This window comes from Phycodurus eques, chromosome 7, assembly GCF_024500275.1.
Source record: "Phycodurus eques isolate BA_2022a chromosome 7, UOR_Pequ_1.1, whole genome shotgun sequence".
Lineage (NCBI taxonomy): Eukaryota > Metazoa > Chordata > Actinopteri > Syngnathiformes > Syngnathidae > Phycodurus > Phycodurus eques.
The window spans coordinates 4,855,110-4,874,762 of record NC_084531.1 but is presented as its reverse complement, the minus strand read 5'-3'; the positions used below and the strand labels follow the sequence as shown (position 1 = coordinate 4,874,762).

Sequence of the window (19,653 nt, the reverse complement as noted above, 5' to 3'; positions counted from 1 at the left end):
TGTTGAAAGTGCATCTACACTTAAACAAACAAATTTCTTTTTCTATGACGGTTCGGATTACTATTATTATTTGTAGGGTTTTTAAGTAATACCTAATTAGGTAGCATGTTTGTGGCATTGTGACAATGGCTAGTACTTTCTTCGTCAAACCCCGTTCATTTATTGTCTAGCGTCTTGCGAGCAGCTCCAGCCTGCCTCAATCGTGTTCAACACACGTAAGTCCAACTTGTAGTCTTCTAAAGGTACAGATGAGTACATATTTGGGTTTAAATTAACGAGTAAAGGAACCCCCAACTATACGCATTGTCACTACACGCTCATTCCACCCTCACATCACAAGTCAGTCTCCTTTGCCAATGTTCGTCTGTCCTTTGCTTTGATTTTCTTCCTGCATTGTTTCTCTTGTAGATCCCCATGTTAGATCTCATTAAATTTTCTATAAAAATTCACTACCTGCATTAGTTATGTGTGTTTGGGTTCGAGGAAAAAACCTCTGGCTGTCTAGAACTCTTATCTAATTCATGTAGCAACCTTCAAATTACAAGATTGGTTTGTCGTCGCTTTGTCCTGAAGTTTTATACATCTAAAAAGTGACGTGGTGTCCCTTTACTCGATAAAATAGTTGATTTTAACGATTATACTTAAAATTACGCTAAACTGGAAGTAACGCAGGTCTCTCTTCCGGCTTATTCTTTTGTCCAAAATTAATTACATTTTTATTTAACTCATACGCTACACGTAGTAGTCAGTCACTCTTTCTGCAGAGTTCAACGACCCCAAAACGGCTGTCTTAGCTCTGTGTACACCATGTGACGGCAACTTCTGACGTTTTTTTGGTGTTGGTATTGCTGACGGTGGTTTAAGTGTCTTTCCTCCATTTCCTCTGTTCTGGATTCAATGAGGAATCCAACATGGGCCCAAACATCAGACGGCTGCTTGCTTTAGACATGGTTTCCTTGTTGTTGTTCGAGTGCAGCTTTGGTCCATACAACGCAAATCATAACCCGGTCTCCACTGGCCAGGAGATTCATAGGATTTGCTGAATCGATATTGAATTGCTGGGGGGAGTTTTGCAATGCATTGATGAATTCATATTTGTTCCTAACCCTAGTCTACGATATGTGCCCTGTGATTGGATGGCAACCAGTCCAGAGTGTAACCTGCCTCGCACCCAAAGTCATCTGGGATAGGCTCCAGCTCTCCCCCGACCCTGATGAGAATAAGCGGTACAGTATATGGATGGATGGAAATATTTAACTCCTGGTCCATGACCTCTCTTTCGTGATACGTGAAAGAATCCCTTCCTAAGTCGAGTTCGGTTGTATTTAACGTTTGAGTACAATACATCTTTAAAAACTGGTCATTTTGAACCATTTACTTAGGTACAGTTCTAATTTACTAGAACTGTTAAGTGCAAAACATGTTAATTAAATCATTTTCAAGTAGTTTTTTTTCCCTATATGAAAGTGCAGTGTTAATGTTTAAACTCCATCATGTTACAGTGGCTTAAAATAATCAACTGTGTACTTGTATGAATAAAACCTCTGTCTCAATTTTAATAAACACTTGAGCCTACTACGCTATTTGTATACAGCATTAATATTGGTCATGATGGTGGTACTTGAAGAACTAAGAACATTTTAAGGACCCATTAAGATGGAGAACCACTGCATTAGACAATCCAATGAAAATATTACCCTAGTCATGCTGACTTAAAAACTGTACAATAAATGTGAAATACGCACAAAAAAGAAGGGAGCAGTTATTGAAGCCTCGACATATGGACACTTGAATAATCAATGTGTGCCAAGACGGTCTCTCTCTCTCTCTCTCTCTCTCTCTCTCTCTCTCTCTCGCTCTCTCTCCCTCTGTCCTTCTCTCTCCTTTCCCCTTTGTCCCTCCCTCTCCCCCCACCCTCATACTAGTTGGGAGCTAGAGCGGCTGTAATAAGCGGTGCACATCCCGGTGTGTGCGCCAAGGGAAGCGTATCTTCTACTTGGACTTCGACTGGAGGGGATCGCAATTATCTTCCCTCACACGGGTAAGGCACTTTTAGCCTTCCACCAGCTCTTTTGATTTAGACTACTCTCCACGGGTAAGTTTCTGCTACTCCCGAGCATAGACCTCACGTATAACATACCATACTCCTGACAGGTGTTTTTTTTCTTTCTTTTTAAAAATTATTATTTTTATTTAATTTCACTTAATGACGTGCCTCAATTAGGAAGTGTAACTTTGAAGCCGAACAACCCCCAAGGTGCTGTTCATCACTTTACCCACACATGGCCCCATGGTAAGCCCTTTGAATGACAGTGATACTTTAATATAGGACGCACTCGTTAAAGTGTTTTTCGGTGGGCACTTAACAATTGAATAACGTTGTTTGTAAGTTTTTTTTTCCATAATGCTTCGCATCTTTGTCGTCTAATCAAAGACACCATCGCGTGGGTTTTTGCGCCCCCAGAAGTGGTTGCATTTTTACACACACCCGTACAGTACCCATTTGCGTCACACAAAGTTACTTCTTAAAGTATACGAAAGTTCAGGTTCAACTTACAGCTGAAATGAATATGTATTCTCCAACTCAAAGCCATCTTATAAGGTAAGACATTTTGAAGCATTCACACAGTTATTGTATTTTAATATATTCATCATCTAAATTAATATAAATCGTAAACTTCTTTGATTCAGTGTTCCCCATGTGTGTGCGCGTATGTAGGCTTATGCGGGAAGCATCAACTACATGTGTGAGGTATCGTGGTAGATTATAAATGTACAGTATGCATGTGAGGCAATTGGTAAAATTTCATGATCACTTTTTTGCATTGTTTTGTTGTTGTTGTTGTTGTCGCTGTTGTTTTTGTTTAAAAAAAAAAGCCTAAATGAATTTACTGTTACTAAAAGTCCAATGTCCAAGGCTGATGTCCAAACCTGCAGCTATAACACTCAACATTGCTCTCTAATGCAGCCTCTGGCAGCTGCTGATAAGAGTTGACTGCATGTTTTGAAACTATTTTAATCTCGGGATAGTAATTTAATACATCGAGAACTTCTAAACTAAGAAAAGATAGAAGTACAGTTTATTTTTGGTCACCACTTTAAGTTCCGAACACTGTGTTAAAGGTAAGTTATATTTTATCCATAATTGTGGTTTTAAAAGAGAGTAGCACCGGTGCATAGTTCCTCTGCTGCAGGCAGCAGTTACTTTTACAGAAATTGTTCTGAAAATCAATATAACATACTCAATGCCAAAAAACAAGCAGACAAACTGTGTGACTCGCCGGTTACGGCAGTGATGTAGAAGAGAGTAATGTTAAGGCAAAAGAAGGCTTTGTGTTCTTTAACGACACACACAATGCAATGCCTCATATTAAACAGACGTATTATACATACAGTATCTTGCTCAAAATATCCCAAGAGTTAGCGTGCACTTAACATTTTTCAGATTTTTTTTTTTTTCACAGTCTTCTTGAGAGCAGCCGGTTTTGGGGGGGGTCATCATCCCGTGTCATGCAAATGAGTCACTGCTGTACCCCCCTCCACTGCGGGGAGTGCCCGGCAGACATTACATTACCAGAGTTGTTTTGGACCCCAAATCAAAATTTTACTCATGAAGAAAAATAATTGAACCCAAACTTAAAATGGTGTTCAAACCGTAATGTCATCAACTCGTAGTTATGCCAGTTATCGCAGCATACACGGGAAGTCCGCTACCTGTTTTCCTGGTTAGGTCACGTGAAGTTCGCCACACATGCAGGAGCGCAGTTGTGATTTTCATTTTGGTCAACGGCCAAACATGGTGGCCCTCTGAGATGCGTTATTAGGACTCCCACATATTTTACAGGCAGGACACGCCCTGTTGCGACATGATTGGCTCCTGCGTCGTGGGAAGTAGATGTAACAAGATGACCATTCCAAATATGTATCACATTTGTATGAAATAAAAACAAAGAAGTTTGGTATGGTTAGGTTTAGGGCTAGGGTTGGGGGTTAAAGGTCAGAGGACAAAGATGTTAAGAATGTTCTTGATAACTCTAGAACCCCTTTATAAACCATATCTGCCATTTTGAAGTGACTATATAGCAGATATACAGCAGTTAAATCCATAAATATGATTCAGAATGCGCCTTCTGCTTTTTCCATCTAGCGCCTTCCGGTCTTCGGCTCTATCTGGCGCTGTGACGTAACACTAGCCAAACAGCCTGTTCATTTGGCATCATGTGCTATAGTTCTATGCTGTAGTTTCTGTCCTTGTATGTTTGCTGTCATATGATTTAGCGATTTCACAATGGCTTATTGTGTGGCATTTGGTTGTACAAATGGTTCAGGCAGTGGCAAGAGGTTTTTTGGGGGATTTCCAAGTGAAAAAGGAATACGTTACGAGTGAAGAGGGAAAGTTAATCGACAGGGGAAGAAACGTGGTCAGCTATGTGTGCCTAGCAAGCGTTCCAAACTCTGTGCTGATCACTTCGAACTGGCGTGTTTTGAGAAACACTTAGCAGAAAGCATTGGACACACAAGTGTAGTTAGGCAGAGGCTGAAACTAGTGCCAACTATCTGTCCTACGGCCATCGGGACCTCAACCGCCAGCAAGAGAAGTAAATCTCGCCGCCGTGGCAAAGGGGCACAGACAAGATGTGAGGATTTCCATGTATATACTTACGACTCTCTTGTGGTTATTATGCCCTGTGTAGTAGGGAAAAAAAGACTCACGCAGTACTAGAAAATATGTGGGAATCCCAATGATGCCCTTGAGATGGATGAATATTTATGAATTAATCTGTTGATATCTTATTTCACAAAAGCAATATTAATCTGAATACCGCCTTAAGACTTTTGGGGGACATACAACATATTCTTGCAAAAAAAAAAAAAAAAAAAAAAAAAAGTAGTTCCCCTTTAAGTAAGAGAGTAGTAAAGAGTGCAAGTTCAGAATGTAATTTGTACCATGCTTGAGCACATTTGACACCGATTGTTTGGTTTCTCTGAATTGTAGAAGTGCTATGTGCTGGGTTCAAGTACAGTACACTTTCCTGGCCCCTGCCCGATTGGAAGAGGTGGTCTTGGGCTCGGCACGATTGCTCATCCACTCAAGCTGGACTTTTTGTATAATCAAAGCTTGTGTAATGCAACAGAAAAGCAGCGGCACTCAATATAATACACAAAGTCTGGAAAGTTGCAATAATAAAAGTTAAAAGTGTTTCATTAAGAAATGATGGCACAGGGCAGTGGCTTATCACACTGACGTTAGGGAGTCATTACAATAGATTTGGCCAAGTGTAATTGCATGTGACAGTTCAAGTGCCTGCCTATTGATCCGACTTAGCATAAGGTAACACCCCTCTGATAAAAACCTGTCACTTTGGCTGCTTGTTGGCATTTTGGAGCGAAAAACATAAATACTGAAGGACCAACTTTATGCATATGTGGATGATGTACGTACTGTATGCAGAAGTGTGTCACATTCATTCATGAATGGCAAATCACAAGGCTGTCATTGTATGTGCTCTCATCTCTAAACATCTCCTGTCTAATGTCCTATGCAGAATGCGAGGGCATCTAATTGGGACCAGCTGGCGGGTGCTTGGAATTAAATGGAATTAGTATCACAGGTGCCAATATTCCTGCAGTTGAACAGTTTGTCATGAATTTGACGAAGAGTTTTCTGCAGAAACTTTCTTAACAGACACACTCCCATGCCCCCATAAAGTGAAGGTCCATACAGATTCCATTGTATTTTCACTCAAGGAGAAGTTACTTCGTTACCAAGCCGCCAAATTAAATTTGCCAATTAGAGTAGTAGTGTGGCACATGGCATTGCCAAACACAAATACTCTCCACTCCCATGTTGACAAATTAGCTGGTAACACTGATGGCTGACCTGAATCGGTTCTAACACTGCAGCTATGCTTATCTTTTGTTTTCAACACGATGGTGCTCCCATGTAATCCGGCACTGAACTCCGACCATCCTCAGACAGACTTGCTGCAAATACATAGGTGGGAAACTCTGTGTGGGGGCAGTTATTATGTAAATTCGATGGTATGAGATATTGCAGTTCGGCAAAATTCAGAACAGCTCGGTCACAGACACATTTTCAGAAATAGGAAGACAATCAAAGACGTACTCGGGTGTTTAATTTTGACAGGTGGTGGGTGGGCATTCACTCCAGAGACCCAGTCTAAGTAAATAATAAGCAATAAACAATAAGTAAATTTTCTTGTGGGCACTTTAAGACTTCAACATAACATTCACTAACATCAAGAACTGTTAGTATATGAGGCTCATTCAAAAGAAAATGTTCCCCCTTCAGTTGATGAGTTCCCACTTGTTTTAAGAGAATACTTTTAAAGGTGTATACAGATGTTAGTATGTACAGCTTGATTAAAGATTAAAATTGACTGGGCAAAAGTACGTCTCGTGAGATGCATGCTTTCCACATGTGTCTCGTGTCCATGCAATTGCTGTGTGTGTGTGTGTGTGCGTGTGTGTACACTTCAGCATAAGTTACCCTCAGATATCAGAGGCTGTCATGATCAGTAAATAGCCATTCATCACACATGCCATTCTCTGTGATGGAACCCACAAGAACCAATCCATTATCCTCTGGTTTTGTGTGTGTGTGTGTGTGTGTGTGTGTGTGTGTGTGTGTTTGGGTGCTTCTAGGTGAGTGTGTGTTGCCCTAATTTATTGTAATGTTTAAGGAGCTGCGGCATGAGGGAGTGAGTGCATTTCAATCGCAGATGAGAGTAGTTGCAAAGAGAGGAGGCATATATTGGAATCATGTAATCCAATAACCTGTGCATTATAATAAATAAGGTAGAGGGAATATGTGCTCATCCATTACTGTAAGTACATGAAACATGTCATAAGATATAGCCTCACAGAAATACAGTAGCAAATTTCTTATCGAGCATGTGTACCAAAGTGGAGTTTTGATAGATGAAGATTTGGGGGGACAGTGACATCTCATTGAGACACTTTATTTCCCCCAGTTCTCTACCCTTTTGGATACCCAATATGGCGGTTCTAGACTGATTTGAGTCAGGGTGCCCAGACTGGGGCCAAAGGTCTTTTTCACGGGGGCCGGACTACAGTCGGCGGTGGGGTGTAGGGGATTTGCTCATGGAAAATGTTCATGGTTGCTGCATTTGAACCATCCAAATCCATTTCGTCAGTGGAGGGCATGCTGATTGAAGGTTTTGTCAGACAGGTCCAGTCCAACTAACACTATAACAAGCAACAGAAAATCAAAGGCACTAATCACAGCAAGGTGCTTTAGTAGATGCTACAAAAAGAGAACATAAAATATTCTTCGTTTTCAACTATAACATTGGAATACATAAAATTACATTAGAGTTTTAGGAGAATACAGATGGTGGTGTAAAAGTTCAAACACCTGACTAGCGTGTGACAACTACATACGTACAGTATGTACGTGGGTTCTTTTGTGCACACGCTACAAACCAAGTTAGGCCATGTCTGAGGGCAGAGCAGCAGCATATCAGCCTCCACTTATGATTATTTTGTACCAAAAAGGCCAACACTTAGTGTTAGGTCTTCAGACTCCTGGGGGTCTGAGTAAAAATCTGGAATACATTGATGAAGGGCCGCATCATTACAAAACATGCATAACTATGTATAGCAACCAATGTATCAGCACAAGCCAGCCAAGTGAATCACTTTCATAAATTAAAAACTTTTATGATTGACAAATCAAAGAACGTAACTTAATAGCCTATGGCTGCACACAGCTTAATTACTACAAGTAAAACTGTGATGATGAAGATGAGCACTATGATGATTTTGGCAATAATTTGAATCCACACCCTTTGCTTTTTACCCATCACAGAAGTGAACACAGCAAACATACTGTTAGTCATGCGTTAGTGCCTGGGGAGTAGTTTAGGGTAAACGTCGTCTTGCTCAAGGATGCCACAGCAGTGGGTCTGTGGAATGTTGGGGTGGATGGTCCGTTGTTACACTGTCCGCACTTGCCGAATCTGAATGTTTTTTATGCCCGCATTCTTCTGCCGGTCGATGACTTGAACGGGGTTCCCCTCAGTGACAAGCGGTGATCTTAACCACTTGGCCACGGCTGCTTACAGTATGTGGTTCACAGAGGGAGTAAAATGGGAATAGAGCAACCCTCTCCAACGAGAAGGTCACATATAAAACACACTTTAGTGGCTTGAGAAAACCGTTAACATTCCTACATCTTCAAAATGTTATTCAAGCACCTTTATATGCATCGACACTGCAGCAAGCTATTCACAGATCAGGTATCACTGATGGTCTTCACAGCTCTGAGCAGGTTCACTCTGACTAACCACTGAGCCGTCAGGCACAGTCACGCCAGTACAGCATAATTTATCTGTCAGGCTCTCTCATTGCGGTGTGTGATATCACCTACAGGCAGTATGAGTAGTGGATTTGTAAGAGCAGGCAGCCCAGGACTATTTGTATGTACCTTTCCCATGTGGGTCTATGCGCTTTCACAATTGCATCCATTCTGCACCGTTGAACCTTATTGTCGGGTTTTTGTTTTTTAAGTAGAGTATATTGTGAGATTATTAAGACTGCAACTACAGATATGGAAAACCCCCTTTAACATTTCATCTGATCAAGATTTCATTTGTTGAGCTGATAGGATCCTATTACTGTTCCGTTGGATACGACATGGGTGATAGATAATAGTAATTTAGCCATTGATTCCTCAGGTGACAACGGTTTATGCCTTTGTTTACATTCACTGAGTGCACTTTATTTTTAAGCACACAATTATTGTGCCAAACCCAACCTCGACATTGCAGATTGATGCCCATCTTCTTAGTTCTTCTCTCCAATTATTCCATCCAAAGTTGTGAGTCATCCAAACTATCCTAAACCCAACACGTTTAGCTGGCACACAATATAATTAGGCAGAATGTGTGAGAAAACTGTGGCAAAAGTTTCATTTTTTTTTTTCAATATTTCTCTTATGCCTTCAAGGTCCTCCTAAATCATTTTTATTTTCAACAGCAGGTGACCTGGAACTGGTTGGAGAGGAGGAGAACAAATGGAAAGAGAGCCAGGAGAAAGAGGATGAGCGAGATAGAGAGCAAGACCCAGGAGATTCCTCATGCAGAATGGAAGTCCTCATTCTGCCGGCTTGTGATTTGAAAGGAACAAAGGCAGCGTAGCCTAAGAAGGCCGTATCGTCTGTGTTTTGCCCTGTGTGGCCTCCCTCTATTTATCTCAGTCAGAGTCATGGTCTTAATCTGAACACAAAATAAATCCCCTAATCCCTTCCCCCCCCCACAGCCGTCTGCTATTGACATCTAATTCATAACGTCCCATTGTCATGGAGAAGACGTACTCACTAACCGCGCACTATGATGAGTTCCAGGAAGTGAAATACGGCAGCCGCTACAGCAGTGACATCCTCAGTAATGGTATGACGCTGCACTTGGGTGGCAGTCTGGACCGTCACACGGCGCGCGGGCGGGGAGGCACCTGGTCAAATGGTCGCAACAAAGATGCAAGCAGCACAAGCAGCAGTGGCGGGCTCCCCCGATGGAGCAGGAGGGAGATTTGCCTCCTCTCGGCTTTAGTCTTCGCAGCGGGCATGTGTGTCATTTTGGGAAGTATGCTCGCGCTAAAATACATTTCCTTGGAGGCCCAGCAGGATCCGCAGTGCAGGCAAGACTGCCAGCGGAGACGCGTACTGTTGCGGGCAGCGCGCTTTGTGCAGGCCAATATTGACCCCACCATCCAGCCCTGCCAGGACTTTTACTCCTTCGCGTGTGGAGGCTGGCTAAGGCGTCACGCCATCCCAGAAGACAAGCTCAGCTATGGGATCATTACAGCCATAGGAGAGCACAATGAAGAGAAACTGCAGCGCATCCTTCTGGAGCCAATTCAGAGGCGTGAGCCCGCCTCGGCAGAGCGCAAGGTCAAGGAGTTTTATAGATCGTGTGTCAACATCCAGGAGATCGACAAGCTGGGCTCTAACCCCATGATCGAGGTGATAGACAGCTGCGGAGGGTGGGATCTGGCTGGGGCTCCTCCTGGTGCTGCTGGCTGGGAGAAAGAGGGCGCCCCACAAAGACCAGATTTCAATGAAATGCTTTATAGGACACAGGGCGTGTACAGCACTGCTGTGTTCTTCTCGCTCACTGTCAATGTGGATGACAAAAACTCTTCTCGGAATGCAATCAGGGTGAGAAACAGTATCCATTTCTAATCTGCGCATGTGTGTGTGTGTGTGTGTGTGTGTGTGTGTGTGTGTGTGTGTGTGTGTGTGTGTGTGTGTGTGTATCATTCTGCTCGAGGGTTAATCCTCTGTGACAACAAGCTGTGTTGTCACAGAATTTACGAATTTCAGTATGCTTAAACAAGGAACTTGATCACATCGGTATATTTTACCACATGGAGCATATCCGGGATCAAATACTGTGACTGTGTCAATATCTTTTTCTGGTTAAAAAATAAGAAAATGAAAAGGAGAGAAAACATTTAATTTAAATGTCAAAATTCATGTTATTCAACCTTAGCCTTTAGAAGACCCTCATTATAATACTGTACTGCAAATTTCAAACAGTGGCTCTGGATAATTCAATATCAGTTCAATTAAATTTTGTTTCTATAGCACCAAATCATAACTGGGGCCACTTTACACATGGAGCAAGTCTAAAACCACACTTCTCACTTATTAAAAGACCAATTGATAATAAGTTACCCCAAACTGAGTTAACATAATAAAAGGTAGTATTTATTATGTAAATTAGCCCGACTGCAGTGGGACAGTTAAGCAGAAGTGGCGAATAGCTCGCTCGCAAATTTTTCAGAAATGGGCAGATGACAAAAGATTTACTTAGTTGTTTAGCCACTCCATAGACCCAACTATGTATACACAAGCAACTCCAAAGTCATAATATGTCCCTTTAATATACTATCAACCGCCTGGCAAATGTCATGCAATATTGTAACTGCATTAAAAGACCGCACATCCATTTTGTTAAACTTTAACATAATGGACCTGCATTAGGCTCTGAAGATGACTGAAAATTATATATATATATATATATATATATATATATATATATATATACTATCTATCTAGCTATCTATCTAGCCTATCTATATAGGTATAGCTATACATATATGAATGATAACTTGATTGCAAGATGGTTTAATAGCTTGTAAATATAGGCTCGATTTGGACTATGACATTACATTACATTACGCGTGTTGTTTGTATAGATTGATCAGGAAGGACTCACACTGCCTGAGAGAAGCCTTTACTTGGGTCAGGATGAAGACAGCGTCAAGGTAGAAATCCCTACTTTTTGTTTATTGAGACCATCCGTCATTTACTTTTCACTGCCATTTTTTCCCTGCACTTTCCCTTCCCCTTCTACTTTCACCAGGGCTATGAAATGGAAAAAGTTAAATTCGGGGAACAATTAGCAAGGAGGGGGTGGGGGTCTCACACACACACGCATGCATTACATAAATGTAGAATACAACAAGTTGAAGAACTAACGTTTACTAAGTACTGTATGTAGCAAATTCATAGAAATGTGACAGTAAAATATCTGGTAATCTATAATTTGACCGCTTCGTTTTAACCAGCTGTGGGTGCCTCTTTCCGTTGATGCGATCGACCAAATGTGTTCTCCCTCCAGATCCATACTTCACATCCTGATGACACAAAGATGCAGAATACCTTCCTAGGTTCTTTAATCTTTCTAATATTTTTGTGAAGGTATTCATTTCCGACTTGTAATTGGGGGGGGGGGGGCAAATTTCCGCAATTTACATTTCTCTAGGAGGAAAATCCGTGGACTTTTCACAGTCCTGTTTTCACTCTCTACTTCACTTCATCCTATTTCCAACCCCTTTCTGATACCTTCTTGCACCCTTCACTGTCAATGAGTTCACCTGCTTGTCTTTTCCCGCTTTCTTCCCTCACTTCTCCATCCCTCCTCCATCTGTTCCATTTAGTTCTCTCACTCATTTGCATTAATCCACCTGTTATCTTTCATCTCCCACTGTGCTTTTATCATCCTTTGCACCTCGCCATATGTCAAGCCGTCACCAGCTGTTATTGATGATGCTCCTCCCCTCGATTAGTGCTGAAGTCATTGTGCCTTTCAGATCTTAGCGGCGTATAAGGCCCTGATGGAGCGCTTACTAAGCATGCTGGGAGCTCACAACGCTACACAAAAGTCCAAGGAGATTATACAGCTGGAGACTCGTCTAGCCAACGTGAGCTGTTTGTGTGTGTGCGGCTGTTTATCTGCAGGTTTATGTGTAGTGTTCAGTAAAATTTGTCTCCAGATCACCATGTCAGAATATGATGACCAAAGAAAGGACGTCAGCACGATGTATAACCGAATTACACTGAGGCAGCTACAGCGCACCGCTCCTGGTGTGAGTACTGTACACACACACACACAATCCAAGTGAATCGCAAGTGTCCGCCCTGCAGGACTTAAGAGTGAGGCTTGAATGCAAGAAGAAGGAAGGAATATAAGCGGACATTGGAGGGGGTTAGACATGATGTCGGGAGGAGGAGGAAAGGTAAATTGGATTTCGAGCGAGGAGAAGGAGGAGGATGCACTACCCTGAAGCAGTGAGCATGCTGACAGACATCCTCCAAAGATGAAATGCCTGATTTCAAATTCTCAGCCAAAAAAAAGAGATTAAATATATACATAAAAATAATTACTGTGAGAGTGAATATGTGATCATTAAAATGGAGCCAAAGATTCAGATTGGAAATTCAACTGAAACAGAAGAGGAAGAAGCACTCTGTGCTGCCGCAACCAATTTGCTCTCAATTGGATCTGGAGGATGCTGATGAATTTAGGATGCAGATTTTGTTGACATGATGCGTAATTAAGAGGCTTTATTAACTGATTCCGCAAAATGAATTTGTGGGAGGCAGCTGCTCTGAACTGCTCTTGATCTTTTTTGTGGTCTTTGGTCTTTGCTTTTAATTATTTGCATCCTGAGGCAAATCTCACACCAGACTCAGTCCTTTGTCAAACAAGTGAGCACATTCTCATCAATTTAATGGATCTTGTGTGAAAAACACTGCTATTATTATTGGAGAACTGACATATTTTTCTGACTTCTTGATCTTTTTTTATTCATTATTGTTGTTAAAATTATATGCACTACAGTCCAGCCTCCCTAATTCTAACCACTTTGAAATCATTGCTGAGTGTTGCATCGTGTTTAGTTTTTTTTTGGGGGGGTGGGGGTTGCGAGGGGCGTAGTGTAGCACAGCATTGCAGCATGCCCCCCATGTTTGTGGGGCGTGTCAAAGAGCTGACTTTTTGTAGCACATTAGACTCTTATTCTCATGTTCTCGGAAAACAGTCGAAATTTGTTTATAGAGATTTACAGTTACAAAGTTACTTCCCAAGTTTAGACATTACATTACATTACACATATATTACTAGTTACTCTAAACATAATAGGATATACTGTGTTACTATTAATATTACTGTATATTGACACACTATATTGTACTGTACTGTTGTATTGTATTGTACTATATTGTACACTGATTGTGTCGTGGTTCACTCGCTTACTCTTTTTTTCCTGCCATAGTATGGCCTTATTAGGAGTGTTCAAAGACTCCTAAATTTAATTTGAACACCACAAAAACAAGGTTTAAATATGATAATAAAGAGAGTCAGCAGAATCAGTAGTGTATAACAATTTGCAATATTGACTGTGAATATTGACTTATGAATTTTTACCTTGGTTTTCATTAAGGTAATGGTCCAGCCTACAACGGATGTATTATATTGAAGTCTGTGATTACGCCTTCTTGAGTATTCTTCGACATTATAATAGAACATCTGACTAATTGGGTTGGTTTAGAAAGTGACATTGTAGTGTTTACCAGAAGAATTTAGGTTTGGAGAGGTGAAAAGGGTTGAATATATTTACAAGCAGGAGACTCCACCATGCATTTTCTCAAAACTACGTGTGGTTTCAAAATTATTTTGCCAAATCTTTTCATTCTTAAAGCATTGTTGCTTTCTTGATACACTAATTGCGTGGTTCTGTATGCCCAATCTCCTGATTGCGGACGCCGCACCACAGATGTTCCTGTTTGTGATTATGATAAACAACACAGCAAAAGCCTCAACATTAATAAGCAGAAAGAAAAACATCATTTGAGAATGAAAATTGGATATTGGAGACATCTGACCTAATTTTAACAATCTACTGTTGTAAATAACAATCAGCATTTACTCAGTTCAGATAACATTAGCTTTCAAGAACCAAGTAAAAAAGGGGCTCATATTTTTTCATAAATTTTTTCACATTTCATAAGCGTCATACATTAAAAGGGAAATGACAATGTATACTTGCAATGCCAATTGATGACTAAATGTCTGACCACAGCTTCACTGGAAACGCCTTCTGGATAAAATCTTCCATGACAGCTTCTCTGAAGAAAAGGAGATAGTGGTGCTTGCCACAGATTACATACAAAAAGTGTCCGACATCATCAAGACGACATCAAAAAGGTAAACAATAAGTGAGTAAGCAAGTGACTGGGGAGCTTTTGAAGGGTTGGCTTTTGGGGCAAGGTGAGAGAAGGCCACTCGAAAGCTCCAAAATCGATTATATTTGATGTATACATTTTAGGTTGGTTCTTTATGAGCATGCATAAGCACTTTTTGTTTGAAATTGCTTTGTGCAGGGTGAGTGGATACTGCTGTTGCATGGTCTTTTGTTTGGAGCTGTCATATAACATGTTTTTCAGGTTCTTCTGTGCTTGCACATTTGAGTATGTTAGTGCACATCAGTTTCTGTTGAATTCGCTTCCAGGTCTATAGCAGCTGATTATTATTGATCTACCAACACTGTTCTCCCACTTGCGCACACACCACACATTGTTCTTTCCCCTTCTTGCTCTTGACAGGCTGCAGGGTTACATCACGTCAGGATGTGTGTTAGAGCCACTGACAGCTCGCTTATAGTCACCGTGCTCTATACAGCAACATTCAAGTTGCATGCATGGCTGACTGACTGGATGATTGGCAGGTGTATTACTTTCTTGTCATTAAAGGTGCAGTGTGTAGTGCTGAAACTGGGAGCAAGATTTAAATGTAGCCTCACTTCACTACTCCCTTACCCTCCCCGCTGGCCGAATCCACGCCCCTCGCAGGCGTGCACACGGAAGTCACCATCTGGCTTTACCGTCGTCACCTTGAAGAAGCAACGTTGCCATTTTCTGAATGTCTTGTTCACTGGTAAGTAAAAACAAAAACAAAAAAAATGCCATACTGTATATAAGTGGCAAACTAACTCATGACATTATAGCTAGAAAGTTATTAGCATGAACATTAAATTTAATTAATTATTAGCCCCATTTAGCAACAAGTAACTTTGATAAAAGTTATAAATATCAATACTCCACATTGTAGTATAGAGGCAATGTCTGGTGAATTTATATCCTTTGTTGTTCAGAGTTCCCAAGAGGCGAGCACAGCTACTTGGCCGAGTCCATCTTTGGGTAGCAGACGAGGAGGTACGTGATGCACTGTATAATAGTCACATGATTTGTACACACACATTTATACACAAACACGTTTTTAGAAACTGTGAATCACAGGTGCAAGCAAATTGTGTCAACTACCATGATTCTTGCTAAAAATTGTACCAAAACTTCCAAATTGTCATGTGTAAAAAATGTTGAGCTGTCTCAAAAGCATTTTCTGTTACCAAACCCCTTTTTACAGTAACTTGAAAAATAGCTGAACAAACTGTTACTTCAGCTTTCAAAGTGGGTTTTTCATCAATTTGTTGTATATGATGAGCCAATTAAACATTTAATTCCCCTCATAACGGCCATCTGAGGGAAATCGTAACTACAATGTGGCGTGTGACAAAAAATATTTTAAGACCTCTGTATGTAAATGTATGTGTACAAGAATGAAAACAGAAAAAATGGTACCATAACGTATTCATTATTTTTTGTTGATGGGATGGGTATAAGGAATTTTTTTTAAACTTGTTTACATGGCTTGTATATGTGGACATCAGAAAGAACAGATGTACAACCCCAATTCCAATGAAGTTGGGACGTTGTGTTAAACATAAATAAAAACAGAATACAATGATTTGCAAATCATGTTCAACCTATATTTAATTGAATACACTACAAAGACAAGATATTTAATGTTCAAACAGATAAACTTTATTGTTTTTAGCATATAAACATTAACTTAGAATTTTATGACTGCAACACATTCCAAAAAAGCTGCGACGGGGTCATGTTTACCACTGTGTTACATCACCTTTTCTTTTAACAACATTCAATAAACGTTTGGGAACTGAGGACATGAATTGTTGAAGCTTTGTAGGTGGAATTCTTTCCCATTCTTGCTTGATGTACAGCTTCAGCTGTTCAACAGTCCGGGGTCTCCGTTGTCATATTTTACACTTCATAATGCGCCAAACATTTTCAATGGGAGACAGGTCTGGACCTCAGGCAGGCCAGTCTAGTACCCGCAACTCTTTTACTACGAAGCCATGCTGTTGTAACACATGCAGAATGTGGTTTGGCATTATTGCTGAAATAAGCAGGGGAGTCCATGAAAAAGATGTTGCTTGGATGGCAGCATATGTTTCTACAAAAGCTGTTGTTACCTTTCAGCATTAATGGTGCCTTCACAGATGTGTAAGTTACCCATGCCATTGGCACTAACACAGTCCCGTGCCATCACAGATGCTGGCTTTTGAACTTTGCGTCCATAACAGTCCTGATGGTTATTTTCCTCTTTGGCCCGGAGGACACGATGTCCACAATTTCCTAAAACAATTTGAAATGTGAACTCGTCGGACCACAGAACACTTTTCCACTTTGCATCAGTCCATCTTAGATGAGCTTGGGCCCAGAGAAGCCGGCTGCGTTTCTGGGTGTTGTTGATAGATGGCTTTTGCTTTGCATAGTAGAGTTTCAAGTTGGACTTACGGAGGCAGCGCCGAACTGTATTTACTGACATTGGTTTTCTGAAGTGTTCCTGGGCCCATGTGGTTATATCCTTTACACATTGATGTTGGTTTTTGATGCAGTGTCGCCTGAGGGATCGAAGGTCACGGGCTTTCAATGTTGATTTTGGGCCTTGCCGCTTACATGCAGTGATTTCTCCAGATTCTCTGAACCTTTTGATGATATTATGCACCGTAGATGATGAAATCCCTAAATTCCTTGCAATTGTACATTGAGGAACATTGTCCTTAAACTGTTTGACTATTTTCTCATGCACTTGTTCACAAAGAGGTGAACCTCGCCCCATCTTTGCTTGTGAATGACTGAGCAATTCAGGGAAGCTGCTTTTATACCCAATCATGGCACCCACCTGTTCCCAATTAGCCTGTTCACCTGTGGGATGTTCCAAACAGGTGTTTGATGAGCATTCCTCAACTTTCTCAGTCTTTTTATGCCACCTGTCCCAGCTTTTTTGGAACGTGTTGCAGCCATAAAATTCTAAGTTAATGATTATTTGCTAAAACCAATCAAGTTTGTCAGTTTGAACATTAAATGTCTTGTCTTTGTAGTGTATTCAATTAAATATAGGTTGAACATGATTTGCAAATCATCGTATTCGGTTTTTATTTAGGTTTAACACAATGTCCCTACTTCATTGGAATTGGGGTTGTAATATCTGTAACAATGGAAAGCCAATTGCACAAACACAAAAGATAATCACCATTATCCCTTGCTTTACAGGAGAGAGTTGGCAGACTGAATATAGAATAAACACATATTGTGATAAAGACATTTCTGTGACGTGACGCCAGCTCCATGTTTTGACATCCTCCACGAGATATCTGGGGAAGCTCCTCCAACTCTTCAGCCCCTGATCAACGGATTGGTGTCTGCCATAACTGCAGACACATGACAAACCTCTTGGACACCTTGATCTTGGACGAGGGAGTTTTACGCAGAGCCAGACAAATATGAAATGACATCTGGCGCTCATGACCTCAATGAACCTGGAGAGAACAACAGACAATTCTGCCAATATGGACAATCCCCAAGGACATTATATAGGATTCACACAAAGCGACAACAAAATTTAATATTTTCGAAGCATTGCTCCATTAGAAATGCTGAATTACTTTTTAAATATTTGTAGATTCATTTACACCTTATTTTTAAAATTTACTTCCAGGAATATTTGCACATTTATCTCTACCATTTTGAAATTGTTCAATTGTTATGAATAAAAAACTGAAAACGAATGCTTCCTTCTCCACAATTTCCACTCAGAAATCAGAGTTACATTTCATATCGCCTTCCAGTTCATAAACATCAGTGCCCTATACAACGCTTGTTTATGGATTGTATATTTACAACAACAAATATAACACGAATCAAAAGTATTTAAAAAAAAATTATTCACAACATATACTGTATGCATGGTTCCATTACATCATTCTAAGAGAGTTGAAATGTTGTTCTTTTTTAACTACCTTTTTCCAGCACTGGCTCGTGTCACTCCAATTTTGATCGGGTAGTGCCCTTCAGACAAAATCTCAAATTTAGATAATAAATGTATTTCACACACAACCCTACATACTAATATATATATATATATATATATATATATATATATATATATATATATATAATTACATTATACTGTACATATTTGTACGTTATTGTTTCTTGAGACCTTGGCCTCTGCTGAGTTGAGTTTGCAACACTTGAGTAGATCATCAGGCCTTCGCTGTTGTAAGCTGCAACAGGCCCCTGGTGACAGAAACCCTGTAATTAAATTTTATTTTTAATTGGTCTATTGTATATGTAAAGGACAAGAACAGAGGGTACTGTACAGGTGTGTGTGTGTGTGTGTATGTATGTATATATATATATAAAATACTCACCATTGACCAGTCAGAGAGACTCTCTCCTGTAACAATTGTTGAAACAGCAGGAGGTGGAGGTCTCAGGTTTTTTTCATGGGCAATGAGCTTGATGGACCCTTGTATAACTACAAATTACACACAAAAACACTCACAGAAGGGAAAATAATCTATATATATCATGTACCGTATTTTCACGACCATAAGGCGCATCGTATTAAAAGGCGCCGTCTCAGTTACGGGGTCTATTTCTGTATTTAACACATACATAAGACGCACCGTATTAGTGGGCGCAGGCATGGTAAAACATACGATAGCTTGAAACATACGGTAGCATGCATGCACGCTAAAACAATGTTTTTAAAAAGGCAGCGGGAGCAAAACTGAGTTTGGTTGCACTTTGTTGAAGTATTTAACAATGTACTCACATTATTTTTTGATCAATCCTCATCTGTATCTAATCCACCAATCCATCAAAGTCCTCATCTGTATCCGAAATGAACAGCTGGGCAAGTTCTCCAACAAACACGGCAGGTTCCCTTTCGTCATTGTCGGAGTCCTCAGAAATGATGCCGGCCTTTACGAAAGCTCGAACAACAGTGCAAGCAGACACGTTAGCCCAAGCATCCATAATCCGTTCCCATATTGTGACTCGCCCGGCGCTGCCTCCTAGTCTTACTAAAGATGTGTTCGCCATCTGTCATCCATGGCTCCCACACCGCTCGCAACTTCACTTTGAACACCCTCTTTACACGGATGTCCAGC

The 19,653-nt window shown here is 40.6% G+C and overlaps 1 protein-coding gene across 4 annotated transcripts in view; it reads left to right on the top strand.

The window, feature by feature from the left end:
* Nucleotides 1-1,941: 1,941 nt before the first annotated feature.
* Nucleotides 1,942-19,653, top strand: part of LOC133405228 (endothelin-converting enzyme-like 1) — a 57,422-nt gene continuing 39,710 nt past the window's right edge. For 2 of the 4 annotated variants that reach the window (XR_009768922.1, XM_061682024.1), the window contains exons 1-6: nucleotides 1,942-2,095; nucleotides 9,022-10,201; nucleotides 11,245-11,313; nucleotides 12,142-12,252; nucleotides 12,325-12,417; nucleotides 14,413-14,537. Coding sequence is in view for 3 of the 4 variants with exons in the window: in XM_061682024.1 (XP_061538008.1) it covers nucleotides 9,344-10,201; nucleotides 11,245-11,313; nucleotides 12,142-12,252; nucleotides 12,325-12,417; nucleotides 14,413-14,537 (1,256 nt within the window). In the remaining variant the exon portion in view is untranslated. Of the gene's footprint in view, nucleotides 2,096-2,149; nucleotides 2,294-9,021; nucleotides 10,202-11,244; nucleotides 11,314-12,141; nucleotides 12,253-12,324; nucleotides 12,418-14,412; nucleotides 14,538-19,653 lie in introns of those variants that run through there. The other 2 variants (XM_061682025.1, XM_061682026.1) reach the window with 2 other exon arrangements.